The sequence below is a fragment of the Pangasianodon hypophthalmus genome, chromosome 15 (assembly GCF_027358585.1).
Source record: "Pangasianodon hypophthalmus isolate fPanHyp1 chromosome 15, fPanHyp1.pri, whole genome shotgun sequence".
Taxonomy (NCBI): Eukaryota; Metazoa; Chordata; class Actinopteri; order Siluriformes; family Pangasiidae; genus Pangasianodon; species Pangasianodon hypophthalmus.
In genome coordinates, this window is record NC_069724.1 from 22,615,522 (window position 1) to 22,631,652 (window position 16,131).

A 16,131-nucleotide genomic window follows, 5' to 3' on the forward strand; every position below is an offset into this window, starting at 1 on the left:
CTGTGGTGAATCCTGTCACTACTGTCGCTAAGCGTGCAGCTACGCTCAGAGGGCTGAGAGCGATGATGCTGTTACTCATCTTCATGCCGACGTTGTCTTTTACAACGTTTACAGGAAGTGGAGCTGGCGAGAACATCCCTCATTCTTACATTCATCTCTGTTCCACACACTCGGCACGGACAAGCTTTAGATTCCTACTGCTGCGGCAAATCACACGCAAGGAAATGAAACATTCCTGACAGAGAGAGAGAGACAGAGAGAGAGAGAGACAGAAAGACAGACACACAAAGAGAGAGACAGAGACAGACAGATAGACAGATAAAGAATGAGAGAGAGAGAGACACAGACAAGGAAAAAACTGGAAACAGAGAGAGATAAAGAAACAGACAGAAAGAGAGACAGACAGACAGACAGACAGATAGACAGCAACATATAGATACAGAGAGAAAGAGACAGACAGACAGACAGAGAGAGAAGGAGGGAGAGAAGAGAGAGACAGAGAGCAACAGATAGAGAGACAAACAAAGAAATATACTGACAGAGAAACAGACAGCAACAGAGTGACAGAGACAGACAAAGAGAATAGATAAAGAGAGAGACAGAGAGATAGAAAGAAAAGAGACAGAGAGACCAAGAGAAGGAGGCTGCCACTGAGAGAGAGAGAAACAGCAGGAGAAAAGGGGGAAAAAGAACTTAAAAAGGTAGAATAAGTCTGGCGGCGCAGCAGGTGGGATGACATTTAGTGCCGCACGCCAACCAGGAACCCCTCTGAGACAGACGTCTGTCTGAAAGTAAGCAGGAGAAGGAGAGAGGGTGGTGCAGAGGAGACAAAGGGAAATGAGAAAAAAAGAGAGAGACTCTGACTGAAAGGGGAAAGAAAGAGACATGAACTGTGTGTGCCTGTGTGTGTGTGTGTCAGGAGAGTGTGGTAAGGTGTAAGGCCATGTCTCTTATTTCCACACTGATCAGGACACACAGAGAACACAGGACAGCTAAGAAAGCTAAGAAAGCTAAGAGGCTAAGAGCAAAGTGGACGTTTGTGCAGAGAACCGCACTGACTACGAGGGTTGCATGAAAGCGCCTAATTAGAAGACACACTTGTGCTGTAAACGCTAGGAGACAGAAGGATGTAGGCACGAGAACCATGGCTCTGGCTGACAGTGTTAGCAGAAGCCCATGGCATACGTGCGTGCAGCACAATAATCCTCTCCACACACTCGTCTTTACAGCGTGTGTTAGGCATGTTTCTACAATCCAGACTACAACCCTTATCCGTGTTACAGTGTTAAGAGGGACTGGGGTTTGATCAAAAGCTGTTAAATAAGGAGTAAAACACTTGGGGCTGTGATGTTATAGGAAAATAATCAACAGCACGGTGGTTCCTACAAGGATCATGCTGCACTGCTGTACTGTTCGCTACTTTTGTGCTGACGCGACTACACACCTGTAACATGTTGAGCAGCAGCGAGCGAAACTTGGTGCCCTCCACCATGAAGAGCGCCATCTTGTAGCAGAGTTTGGCAGCGGTGGCGGCGAAGCCTCGGTCTCGGACGGCTTTGCTGTAGATGGTTTGCACGATCTCGCTGAGCGTCTCCTCCGACTGGGCCGAGCTCTGAGCCTCCTCCATGAAGGACGTGAGCTGCGCCTCCACGCCGCTGCTGTTGCTCCTCATGCTGTTCAGGATCTCCAGCAGCTTGTCCATGCGGTTACGCTGAGGCCCTGGCATCGCCATGGGAACCTCCTCCTGTCAAGGGAGAGATGGGTCATGTGACACAGGATGACATGCACGCTGATGAAGTTGGCTTTGGGGAGGAGCATCTACGTTTGAATCTGTGCCTTCAAACACTCTCACAACAAATGCATAAACTCGGCCTGAGTCTGAAATCTGAAGGACAATAAAAGGTTAAGTCGACTCACCTTCTCTTTCAGCCTCCTCCTCAGCCTCTCTTTAGAGGACTGCAGCAGGCTGACTTTCCCTCCCTCCGTCTTCTCCTGCTTTCCATCGTTCTTGTTGTCGTCTCCTCCGGTGTTGTCCGTCACTCTGGGCGTCTTATATTCGTTCTCCTCCTCCTTCACGCTGTCCGTCTCTTTGGCATTCCGCTGTCCCGGCTGTCTGTGCTGCTGGTGCCAGCGCCGGTTCTGGCTGTAACCGTGGTGATGCCCGCGGCCCTGCTGCCCGCTTTGGTAGCCCCGCCCTCCATGCCCGTGCTTGGCGCTGAAGCCTTCTGGCTGGGGGTCTGCGATGAGCTGATGCATTTGATTGGTTGTCTGATGCTGCTGTTGGGAATGTGGTGGCACCTGCTGATATTGCTGTTGTTGCTGGGGATTGTGGGATTTGGGCCCGCCACCTCCTCCACCTCCTCCTCCTCCTCCAGGAGGACGCTGCTGTCTCCTGGAAGAGAAACAGGAGTTTGTGAGCAGAGGGTGAGAAGGACATGCCAACACACAGGGCATCGGCGTGGAGGCTCCGAGCGATGACGCCCATCTGCTCAGCTTTTCTGGAGGACTGAATACACACTTCCTCTCTCACTCTCTGCTGCTAATGTCACAAATTCCCTACACCTTCCTGTTTTTGATTACTTTGGTCCTGAGTCTCATTTTCCATCGAGTCTTTTTTTTTTAATTCTTGCTGTTTGAAGCATTCTTTTGTTTTGAATATGAAATGATATTTAATATACAGCATCACAACAGTAAACATGATCTTCAGATGTAGTCCTCAGAATTTTCCCAACCAAACACTAATGGTTAATACAAGGAGTAATTAATTAATATTAACACACAAATGATAAATTTATCAGCTAGTCCACAGGGCAGCTAATAATACCAGTGTGTTGCTGAGAAACCTAACAAATTAGGATAAAAATAAAAAGGTAGCTAAAGTAACGTAATAACGTATGACAAGCTAGTTTGCTAGTTTCCTGATAAAGTTGCTAATGTAGCACTTCGTGTTTACAACCTTGTCGCTGGAGAACATTTCGGCTACGATACATTGTGTTAAGTCCTCGTGTCACAAGTATCTCTGTTTTGTGTCCACACACCTGCGTGATCCAGATTCTGAAATGAAAACTGTTATTTAGCTAAAGTAAATACGGTTTATTTTCTTTCTCTGGTTGTTGACCCTACATGTACAAATAAAAACAAAACACGAAATCTACTTGCTTGGCTAGTGATTTGTCCACGCAGATGTTTACGGTTTGTTGACGTTAACTCAAACTGTGAATAATATTATCTTAGTTAAGGGTATCTGAATGTGCATGTTTATTTAGAGGTTCAACTTGAAATCGTTTAAGCTTCACTATGTCTTCAAAAAGATGTTGACTACAAAAATGATCGTGTGATCAAGGGCAGATGTGAACGGCATTTCCAGTCGTGCATTTCCTATTGAACGCAGTTCATGGAAATAATCAAAAGCCGTATGCAGCTACACAAAAGAGAAAAATAATAAGTACCTTGTGTTGCACGGATCATTTAAAAAACAGTTTGGTTATATAATTTTATTACGATTCTTTCATTCTGATCCTAGGATGCATTCGCAGTTCCAGAACAGATCTAACAGTTCCAAGAACATGTTTGGCTTTTCTTCTGGACTCCATGCCATTTTGTGCTTGTCTTTTTTTTCCCCTCAGAGCTGAAGAGGCGGCGGGAGCATGTGTGCTTTGTTGCCCACTCGCCTCCTGGGTTTAGAGCCGGCCAGGGTGAAAGAGACGGAGTGAGTGCCGTTAAACGATCCCACTCTGCCACAGCTGACCTAGATTTATCCGGCGCAGAGAGCACAGGGTTTTGACGGGGTTGCTCCTCTAGCCTTTATTCTGGTGGGCCATTTTTAACCAAACCAGCACAGGCCGAGTTAAACGCTAAGTTACTGAATTACACCACCACATGTCTCAGGTGTCTGGCTCAGAAACTCTCCATTCCCAGTAGAATTTATTTACATTATATTTTGCATTTATTAAGCTAAACTGTCCAGTGAATAACACAGTGCAAGCCTAGAAGTGAGGGATACAACTACTACTCAATCGAAGAACAGCGAGCCACAACTTAACTAAATACATGTGTTGTAGTAAGTGTACTCTGTGGAACACCTGTACACCTACTCATTCAGGCAATTACCCAAACAGCCAATCAGGTGCTAGTGCAATGCATGAAAACATGCAGATACAGGACAAGAGCTTCAGTTAATCTTCACATCAAACATCAGAATGGGGGAAAACTGTGAACTCAGTGCCTTTGACTGTGGCATGGCTGTTGGTATCAGACGGGCTGGTTTGAGTATTTCAGAAACTCTCCTGGGATTTTCCACACACAACAGTCTCTAGAGCTTAGACTCTGAAAAACATCAAACATCCAGCAGTTCTGAGGGAGAAACACCGTGTTAATGAGAGAGGTCAGAGGAATATGACAAGACAGGTCTGGGCTGACAGGAAAGCTACAGTAACTTCAATAACCACTTTTTACAACCGTGGTAAGCAGAAAAGCATCTCAGAATGCACAACACTTTGAACCTTGAGACAAGTGGGCTACAACAGTAGAAGAACTGGACATTATTTGGGACAGGATTAAAAAAAAAAAACTTAAAGCAGAAGAAGAATACTTGAACACACCAAGGTGGATGAAACCTTGAGGGAAAATTAGATTAATCTTATGACCAAGGAAACGTATTTATAAAATAGTAATAGACACAGATTGTGTATAATCTTTTGCACTGCTTAAAATCCTTGCTCAAGCAGTGTTACACAAATACTGAAACTCTGAAATAATACCTGGCCAAAGCTATAAAGAAAAAGTTAAGGTCAGGTTCGCCAACTGCTCCCTGTAATTATTTAGTGGTAAAACACACACACACACACACACACACACACACACACACACACGTAGACTGCTGACAGCATCTATTACTATTACAGGTTTATAGTAATAGTTTGTAAATGGTCTTCATTGCAATCCTGATTTAAAAAGTGAATAAGCATTTCGTCCAAGAGGCATAATGTTACTAACTGTGCTCTAATATTGTTATTAACAATTTATACCACAACACTGTTGAATATTTGAATCTGATTGGTCAGAAGGTGTTGATTAGTTTTCTATAACAGCGGCTCTGACAGTAGTTTACATTGTTGTGTAATTGTCGATATGGTGACTTTTTTTATGAGGAGATGTTTGTTTAGCATTTTTGTAACAGTCAGAAGTAAAGCTATAACTTTACATTTTTTTAGTAAATGGAAAAAATTTGTGGTATAAAACACTTCTGGAAAACAATTCTGCTTCGGATCAGGCCACATCACTTCAACCAGTCATTGATTATTTTCCTATAACAGCATGCCCCCAAGTGCTTTTATACTTGGCTGAATCCTACATATAAATACACCCTCATTACCAACGTAAGAAGCAAAACACTTTAGTTCCAGGAAGTAGTGCAACATGATGCAAGTGCAAATACTTAGTGTAGCATTTAAGGCTAATCCAAAAATTGTTATCAAAGTCCGTAGCGAGGGTCAGAACACAGCAAGGCAAAAACACAAACAAGGATGAATCATTATCAAAAAAAGGATGCATGAGAGATGTTCAGAACCAGGAAGTGCTACACAGGGAATAAGAATGTAATATAAATGCACAATAAGACACAAAGACACAGTAGGGTTTAAATAGATAAACTAATCAAAGCTTGAATAGAGAACAGGTGAGCACAATAGGAAACAGACCAATCACAGGACAGAGGCGGAGACGAGACTCAAAATCAAACCATACCACACATGTCCCGACATAAAAACCAGACCATGTGACATGAACTCAAAACCAAAACATGAAAACCTTTTTTTTTTTATTGCTTTTAACCGAGCCAAGAAGAATTTATGACAATTTGCACCACAATACAAGATTCACAAGATGCATTAATGTAATAAAAAAAAACATCATGTACTGCCTCTGAGGTTAGCGCTTAGCTGCAACACATGCCATCGGACACAAAAAGGCATCTCCCAATAGTTTGTAAAATACAATAGGAGTGTTTTTGATGACCATCTGGGACTGAAACCAAGCCGGTTCCGTTTGTGGTGTTCGTTTAAAAGCCGCATGTTTTCATTAGAGCAAATGGAGGCTATACTGTGGCTAACACGGGGAGCAGATCAAACGGCAGCCTTAGGGCAAAGCAGAGACTCCATGCCCTTAGAGAGCATCCAGTAACACACTTAACCTTTGTAGTTTCACCAGCGCAGGAATTCCCCATACACGTGCGGTGCTCTTAATGGCAGAGTGGAAATAAGACATCATGGCTCTGACCTTGGCATTTTCCTTCTTTACGATGGTTAACCCGCGATGACCTGATGACAGGGCAGAAAATCTTTTACATGCACACACTTCAGGCCTCCTACTCGGATTCCTAACAGCTCTAGCATGCTGGACTGACGTTTCGGATGACCACTCCCTCTCAGGAATGGATTTATAAATGAGTAAAAGCCAGTTTTTTCTTTGGATTATTAACTGAAACGCAGTATAATACTTCCTCCATCTCTCTGCACTTATACACACACTCAGCTTCAGCTACAGCTACATGCATCCTGAGTGTGTGTACATTTTTGTCATGCTTGTTACCAGAGATGTAATAAAATCCTCGTTACTCAGACAGGCAATCTGTCAAAACAGCACTGAAGCAAACACAAAAATAAATCGACAGAAATGCACAGTGATATATTTACAGTCCTTCATCTTTCCATTTCTGCCGTCTTGTTCCATTTATTTCGAGTTTACTCTTACTACATGTCATGTAACTCCACTGTCAGCACTGCGTAGCAGTCAGCAAGTTTTCAGACACGGGAATGTCTTTGCGGTTTCACGGTAACTTGACAAGCGGCATTTTTTTGGTCAAGCTTATCATCTTTTGTCTCGTTTGTGTTGTTCAGATTGTTCTTGAGTAGAAGTTTTGAAGTCGGCAGGTTTTAATAATGTCTAGACCACTGCCTTTTAAAGCAAGCATTTGATTTTAAATCTGAAAAAAATCAGGCATAGAAAATGCAAACTAACTAAAGAGTGACGTTGTTGTCACATCAAACTGACAGACAGTGGCGCTGGACTTAATGTCGCTCCTCACTCGAGCCAATATCGTGCGAGAATAATGTGCTCAAACTTAAGTTCAGAACTGTGGGTAACTGAGACACTCCTCAGCTTTACTCAAGCTCCACTCACGTAAAATTGAGAATATATGTATAAACATATATTTTTCCATTTAAAGTTAATTAAAACCCAGATCAATAATGACTGCTGGTGAAGAGGGAATGAGGATGTTTTACACAAGACACTGTACTTCACTGTACCTTCGGTTCCGAGAAACCTAGCAGACATGACACAAAGACAGATGCGTCTGAAGATAAAAAGTGAGCAGGGGAAAAAAAAAGTTTCAGCATTACCTTGCTGTGGGAGAAAAAAAAAAAAAAAAAAGTCAAACAGACAGCAGGTTTTCTTTTGATCGGCTCCAGCCAGTCTCCATTGCACTCTGGCATTTTGATTTTGACATTTCAGGGAATTTGTGCAAATTCTGCTTCATCATCTTTAGCCTTGTAATAAAATAATGTGGTTTTACATCAATTTTTAGAAGAAACGCACACACGTGCACAAGTAGAACATCAATGCAAGTCCCTGAATGTTCTCCAAGTGCAGAGAGCCACACTGCAGATGAAAAATACTGCTTAAATATTTACCGAGACATTTTAATAAATTAAAGACCTGAAATCCTCAGAACGGAGCAATAAATGCATATGTGGCCGGAGAAGAGGAGATCTTTTCCTTTGAAAATTCTTTAAAATTCTTTGAAAACTCTCCTAGAATCAGATATTTTTTTTCTCTCAAGCAAAGTTCTCAAGTCCTCCAAGTGTGTTTAAACGTTTCATTTTGCTTTCAATGAAGAAGGCTCGCTGAAACGTTGCCAGCTATTAGTGAGAAGTCATGCAGAACAGAAGAAATCAGTTAATTGTAAATGATAATAGTCCTGAACGTTCACTGATCTTTGATTCAAACAATAAAATAAAAACAAACAAACAAAAATTACATTCACAGTTGGAAAGTTTACTTAGCTGTCCTGCTATCTTTCTGTTCTCTTGCTCAAAATGAATGAAAAACGGTAACACAAATAACCACTCTTTACAACCATGGTTAACAAAAAAGCATCTCAATGCATCAAACTTTCAGGTGGATGGACTGCAACAGCAGGAGAACACATCAGGTTCCACTCCTGTCAGTGGAGAACAGGAACCTGAGGCTACAGTGAGGACGATGTGAGTTCTGAGATGCTTTTCTGCTCACCATGCTTGTAAAGAGTTGCTATTCGACTTACTCTAGCCTATACGGTATGTATAATCTTGCAGCTTTTCAAAATGTGCTTTAAAGGTTTAAAAGCATCGTCTGCAGCGGGTTTCTGAGTTGTTTGTTGGATGTAGGTTTTAACCAGCGAGAGGATTTGCTGTTCTTAGGCAGCACTGGTTGAATTTACAGTTCACATTTGCATGTTGTCCAGTGTGTGTGATGTGAGGCATTTACATGAAATTATCAAAAAGGCTAAAATCTAAAATTTCAAACAATTTAAGCTCCTTAATTTGTGAAATGTAATTCCCGCATGTAACAGAAGGAAAAATGCAGTGTCCTTCCCTATACACACATACTGTCTCTCTCTCTCTCTCTCTCTCTCTCTCTCTCTCTCTCTCTCTCTCTCTCACACACACACACACACTCACACACACACACACACATACACACACACACAGTTCGGATTCTTTCTCTGCCCTACAGAGGTGTTCAGTAGAATAACCCCGCTTTCATAACGTTACACAAACACAGCTACAGCAGTGTTATTTATTAGATATTAATTGCGCTTATAACTTTTTCCTACTTTAGTTAAACATGAATTTTATCCCATGAGGGATCCGTGAGGTTGAGACACTGACCTGGACACTTGCCGTTTCCCGTCGCAGGGCAGCAGCACGGTCAGCTCGTCCTGCGGTGCCTCAGCATGTCTACAAGCACGAGAGTGAGGAGGAGTGTGAATGATGGATGGATAATGGAGAACTTAAGGGAGAACTAAACAATGAAAAATAAACTGAATTATGTAGCGTGAATAGAAAAGGAGAACGGAAAACAAGACATGACAATGGGTAGAATAGAAGAGAAGAAAAGAGATGAGAAGAGAAGAGAGGAGAAGAGAAGAGAGAAGAGGAGAGGAGAAGAGAAGAGAAGAGGACAGGAGAGAAGAGAAGCAAAGAGAGGAGAAGAGAGGACAGGAGAGGAGAGAAGAGAAAATGAGATGATGAGTGTAAAAGAGAAGAGAAGAGAAGAGAGGAGAGAAGAGAAGCGAAGCGAAGCGAAGAGAGGAGAGGAGAGGAGAGAAGACAAGATGAGTGTAAAAAAGAAGAGAAGAGAGGAGAGGAGAGAGAGAAGTGCAGATAAGTGAAGAGAGGAGAAGAAAAGAGGAGAGAAGAGAAGAGAAGAGAAGAGAAGAAAAGAGGAGAGGAGAGGAGACAAGACAAGATGAGTGTAAAAAAGAAGAGAAGAGAGGAGAGGAGAGAGAGAAGTGCAGAGAAGTGCAGAGAAGTGAAGAGAAGAGAAGAAGAGAAGAGAGGAGAGGAGAGGAGAGGAGAGGAGAGAAGAGGAGAGAAGAGAAGAGGAGAGGAGAGGAGAGGAGAGGAGAGGAGAGGAGAGGAGAGAAGAGGAGAGGAGAGGAGAGGAGAGGAGAGGAGAGAGAGACTCAGGGTGGATGGAGGAGTGAGTGCAGTTTCCTCCTCCTGCAGTACAGTACGAGTGGAATGAGGAGTGATTTCAGCCGCAGCAGTGAAGCCTCCTGGTGTAATGGCAGCTATGGAGTGTCATGGCAACTATAAAACTGGATGGGAAATATGAAACGGAACGAGGCCCGAAGCATTACTGTTATCCGCTACAGACTTCACGATGCGATAACCTTTATGAATCTGAGGTCACTTTCGCTCGTTGTTTCTCTTTTCCCACTGCTTACCTGTTGATAACAACTCAGTGATAAATCTCTCACTAGTCAGAAGATTAAGCAGGAAGCGGCGAGAATGACGTGACAAAAAGAGAACAGAAAATAGTGCAAGAAGGTACAAGAGGGTGTGAGAAAACGAGTGAAAAATGTGATGATTCGCAAAGAGATGAAAAGAGATGATTCGCCAATAGAAGTCAAAAGTAAAGCTGCAAGAGGAAAGGTGAAGAAAAAGATGAGAAGATGAGGTGACATGAGAAAAAGACAAGGTAAGATGCAAGGAGGTACAAGATTATGTGATAAAATAAGAGAAAAGACAAAAATAGAAAAGAAGGGAAGAGAAGAAAGATGTCATGGGAAAAGAAAACAGAAGACATAAGATGATGCAAGAAGAAATGTCATGATGAAATGTTTTTCGGGGGTTTTTTATTCCGTACTTTTCAGGTGTTTCTCGTATCGCTGTAGCAAGAGGTGAAACATCGTAAACACTGAGCCTAATCCGTATATGGTGGCACCTCCGGGTTTATAACTGGAAGCTTCTGGAAGTGTGTGTGATGTTCCACAGTGCTCATGTACGTGTGTGTTGGTGGTGTTTACCTCTAAAAAAACATTAACTGGAGAACCAGCAGTTTTAACCTCACGTGAGCACAAACTCAATGCTGGCCATGTTTTCTGGTGTCAGAGAAACTGTCAAACCACTAGTTATAATTTTACACACACACCTCTAGAAAAGCTCGCACTATTACAGCTCAACATCCGTTTTCTTAAGCTGCTCGATAGAGTCTGAGCTCTGGCTAAACTTCTGCTAGGTAAACACCGCCACTTCAGACAGAGGGTATGAATATTCATACACACACACCCCCACGTGTGTTTGCGCAGAGCCTGAAACAAACAGGCTAAGAGCGCACGCCAGGATTTGGATCTTTGCATATTTCAGACGTTAATCCAGAGAACAAGCGGCCCGTATGGAAATAAGGCTCCGAAACAAACAGCCTGAAAGGAAGGAAAAGCTAAACACAAACATTTGGCTTGGTGTGTAACATATCGGATTAACGCCGCTGATATAAGATCCGGTTTAAGCCTTCGGCTGTAATGGATCGGTTCAGCACCGTTACTCTAAGAATCAGAACACACACACACACACACACACACACACATACACGCATGGGAGGGCTGTGTGTTAAACCTCACGCCCACACTGCTCCAGCGGATATCGGAAATTACTCGGCATGATTGGACTGAACCCTCCTCCGGGCTGATGATATCAGTGATCTCGCCCGTCTCGGTCAGTGATTTTTAGCGATTGGCTGGGTGTTGAGTAATTCACTGCTCACATGAGGAAGTGCTGTCGAAAAACATTAACATAGCGAGACGCAGAGGAGTGAGAAGCAAGAGGAATGATAAGCAAAAAGAATTCAGAGAAAGCGGTATTGCTCAAGTTTTCAAAAATGAAAAAATGAAAGGGGGGGGAGAGAAAAATTTCACAAGCACAAACTGTCTATGCCTCGTTGAAAATGATCAATTGGTGTGTGTAAGGCTAAGGGAATGTCAAAAGCTCCAAGAAAAAACTCACATTCATTCTTTTTAAAGACCTACGGTGCCTAATTCCAATATCTGTTGAACATTTTTCTTTTTTGTTTTTCAAAAATTCCAGAAAAAACACCTGCACACACCAAAATGAACTAAGTTTAAAAAACAACAACAAAAAAAAGCCAAGTATTGCAAGAAGCTGAATTTAACTTTTTTGTATTTTTGGAACTATGTCGTTATTAAATTTTCTACATTGCTCAGCTATTTTGGATTTTATCCAATTTCGGAGTGGGGTTATGCATTTTTGCTGGAGTTAAAAAAAAAAAAAAGAACAGATACTAAAATTGTAGGTGTTTCAAATGAGAATGAATGTGTGACATTTTCCGTTCTTGAGTTGTACCTGTCCTGCACTTAGACTTTTTATTGTTTTTAAAACAATACGAGAGGAATGCAAACACAACCTGGTAGTAACACTCGCCAGCTGTAAGAAATCTTGTTACTTAAAAAAAAAAAAAAAATCTGAGGAAAATCTTGTCCTCCTACTAGGATAAGAAGTGCTAGTCGACAAAATTAGCTCTGACCAAAGGGAGAACTCTTGAACACATTCATAGCAGAATGTATGCTAACTGCCTGAGCAGGAAAAGACAAAGATACAGTACTAACACTAAAGCGGAGCGAATATTATTACAAATATCCGAAATTGCAAACACAAATATTCCAAAAACTGTAAAATCTGACAGACAAAAAAATTCCTAATATGATATGAGTGTGAAAAGAAGCAGTCTATTTTCATTACTGAATGCTATTAGTGTGTCCGTAAACCTGACTGGTTTCAGCAGGCATTTGTGTGTGTGTGTGTGTGTGAGTGTGTGTGTGTGTGTGTGTGTGTGTGTTAAGCCTATTAACTTAATTACACACACAGGTTCCAACTCACACAGTTTAAATCCTAAAAGGTGCAGAAACTGGCAGATAGAGAGAGTCTGTCTGTTCAGGCCATCTTTCCTTTCCAATCGTTCTGTATAGAAAAGCTACACTATTCATTTAAATGATCAAAAAAAAAAAATCAAATTCACACAAATTGATGTTTGGTGTGTGAAGTTCTTTAACCAAGTCCTGGTACAAACTCTGTGCCAGGGGTTCACAAACTTTTTGCCCTTTAGCTGTAAAATAAATTCCACGAACAAACTAAAACAATGAGGCACATCAAGTGTACAATAATTTTGGCTATTTATTGGAGCCAGAGAGTTTTTTTCGTCATTTCTGAAGAAGAAGAAATTCCTTGGAATCCATTTTTCTTAAAATATTACCTAGATTGACATTATTTACAGCCATAAGAACTTTCATAATGTCAGGATGTGAATGGTTTGTGAATGTCAGGTTCTAATCTTATATTTGGTTTACTGTAATCTTATAACAGGAAATACTACATAGATTTGCGTATATTGAAAATATTTCACTTGCTAAGATGACAATTTTTGCAGTGTGGCTCTATGCAAGCCAACACACGCTGCGACGCAAGGGGCGTTCCCAGCCTACACGTGTAAAATGCGTGAGTAATATGACACGTGCTGCTGATAGGGACGCTACATATGAACATTAGATCAGGCACATCAAAATATAGACCAAAAAAAAAAACTGAATCAGTTTTTGTTCTCATCACACAGGTTAGGGAATGTGTCCTAATATTAGACATGATTCAAATGAGTGATTCAAATGAGTGATTCAAATGAGTGATTCAAATGAGTGATTCAAATGAGTGATTGAAATGAGTGATTGAAATGAGTGATTGAAATGAGTGATTCAAATGAGTGATTGAAATGAGTGAACCTGGGTGCGTCTCAATCAGCTCCCTAGGTGGTGAATCAGTATATCGTATCCATGAGTTCGAGCACGGTTAAAGACCCTGGCTCGCTACACACTGGGACACTGATGACTCAGTTTCCGTTGACATGACTACGTACTCACGCTGTAAAACGTCACCACTGGAGTTTATCAACAACAGGCAGGACCCATATCTTTCTGACATTATATGTCATATAAATTTGTTCTCTTAATCACATGCAGGTTCGCAGGCTAGCTAGTGGATCTTTTAAAATGATTAAACACCTAAAAGTTGTTAGACTCAAACAAACCGTATATAGAACATCAAATAAAGTTAAAAATCGCTAACGTGAGTAATTATTTGAGAGCTACAACAACGATAACGAGCTACTTACATTTGTAGACGAAGTTGGCTGAGAGTTCGTCCACCAAAATATGACGTAATTTCCAGTAAGAGAACATAGTGAGCATCAATGCTCCCAGGTTTTTGCGGTGCATTGTGGGATTTTTTTTAGGTAGCAAAACTTCCAATGCACTGGAAGGATTCTGCGATTGAGACAGCCCTTAAAATGGCTGACTCCCTGATCAGTGCCCTGACTACTGAAATAGGGAGCCGACTGAGACGCACCCCAAGACTCAGTATTCATTTAACACGCAGTTTGCAAAAAGCTAAACTAGACGATATAACCTTCCGTTAGCTTACAGCTACATTTAGCTACAGACACTACATTTTATTTGTATAGTGCTTTTAACCACAGATATTAGATCCCTAATGAGGGAGCCAGAGGCAAGGAAAAACTGCCCAAGGAAGAAACCTTGACTCAAAGGTTTGACTCCTTGACTCTTCTGGGTGATTATAAATTATTAGCATATATAAGTGTAGAAGAGCAAAGACAACAGTACTGAGTGTATTGAAATGTTCATTATGAGCAGATTGTGAATCCTGGGATGAGCAACAGGACAGTCTTTATGATCACAGCAGCAGTTCTTTTCTACAGTATCAAATCTACAGTATCCAGGTGAGAGTAAACACTGATTCAACGGAGAGACTGGTTTTGGGAATCTTTAGGGTGTCCATGTGGAACCATCCTCGTAGATCTGGTGCAAAACTAAAAGTAGCAAAAGTTAGACATTCGACTGGATTGAATATTCGATTGGATTGAACATTCGATTGGATTGAACACTTGGCTCTGATCTACAGACAATGCAGCAGTTTGTGGGACGTCAAAAGCACAGGGTTGTGCTGAAGAGGCAGAAAAGACAAGAGAGACAAGAAGGGGAGGGCATGATTTAAGACTGGAACAAGGCCCACTGTCAGCCCTATAGGGGAAAGAATGAGAGGATGCCAACAAACAACAAGGCAGAGAGAGAGAGAGAGAGAGAATGAGAGAAAGGGAAAGAGAGAGATGAAAATGATGCCAACAAACAACAAGACCGCAGTGTCCTCCTTGCCAGAAGCAAGGCATTGTGGGTGGCCAGTACACAGCAATAACAGGCTGGAAAGCCTTCTGTCAGGGGATAAGCACAAGAGGGAGGGAGAGAGGAAGTCGGGACGGAAAAAAAGATTCTGCACCATGTTGTGCAATGAAGTTGGGTTCAGACTGAATGCATGCGCATGTGCGCGCACAAACAAACACACACATACACACACACGTCACATATGCCCCACTTGTCCCTTGTCTTGTCTTGTCTTTCCTCCTCTCTCTTGCACATTTTCACAGCCCATTAAGCAGCGCCTCTCTTTTCCCCTCCACTACACACTGCCCTTTTCCTGTCATCTCCTATTATCCCTTCCTTCCTCTCGTGATCGTTTTCTCTCTCGTTCTCTCCATATGACTTCCTGAACGCCTCTCTGTTGCATTCTACTTTCCTCACCTCTCGCTTTTCCTACCACCCTCTCCAAAGGTCATGACTGCAGGGTAACCATAATAGAGAGCACAGTGTGGGTTTAAGGTCCTACTCCTGTTCAGCAGATTAACAGAAATCGGTCAGGTGAAATGTTTGACTTCGGTTTCCTCCAGTGCAGTTAAAGTCATAGTGCTTCCTTTTCCTGGAATATGACCTAAAGAAAGAACATGCATTTTCTGCAAACTGCAGGCAGCCTTTTACACCCAATTACAGCTTTAAGTGGTCCAAAACCAACACTTCAAACTTTGACTCTTAATCAAAGCCAGATAAGATATGTGATGAACAGCACGATATATGGGGAAAAAAAGGATTAAAATCTGTCTACAATTTAATATGATGCTATTTAATGCAATAGAGTGTAATTCAGTGTTGCTCAATAAGGGTTAAGATCACACTTCCTTCACATGGTTTAACAGACCCAGAGGCCACGCCTCCTTTACTGCGACTTACAGGCGCAACAGCTACACATCCTTATTGGTACTGACAGGTAGAGAGGCCACACCTCCTTACTGGAACTGACAGATAGAGAGGCCACACCTCCTTATTACGACTGACAGATAGAGAGGCCACACCTCCTTATTGCGACTGACAGATACAGAGGCCACACCTCCTTATTGCGACTGACAGATACAGAGGCCACACCTCCTTATTGCGACTGACAGATAGAGAGGCCACACCTCCTTATTACGACTGACAGATAGAGAGGCCACACCTCCTTATTACGACTGACAGATAGAGAGGCCACACCTCCTTATTGCGACTGACAGATACAGAGGCCACACCTCCTTATTGCGACTGACAGATACAGAGGCCACACCTCCTTATTGCGACTGACAGATACAGAGGCCACACCTCCTTATTACGACTGACAGATAGAGAGGCCACACCTCCTTATT

General features: G+C 42.1%; 1 protein-coding gene across 2 annotated transcripts in view; it reads right to left on the reverse strand.

Annotated features, from left to right (window-relative positions):
• Positions 1 to 16,131, reverse strand: part of ctif (CBP80/20-dependent translation initiation factor) — a 68,299-nt gene that overhangs the window by 18,967 nt on the left and 33,201 nt on the right. Inside the window, exons 9-11 of one of the 2 annotated variants that reach the window (XM_034311230.2) lie at positions 8,931 to 8,999; positions 1,918 to 2,392; positions 1,445 to 1,744 (exon numbers count right to left, since the gene is read on the reverse strand). In XM_034311230.2, coding sequence (XP_034167121.2) covers positions 1,445 to 1,744; positions 1,918 to 2,392; positions 8,931 to 8,999 — 844 coding nt within the window. The remainder of the gene's footprint in view (positions 1 to 1,444; positions 1,745 to 1,917; positions 2,393 to 8,930; positions 9,000 to 16,131) is intronic. The other variant, XM_034311231.2, reaches the window with a different exon arrangement.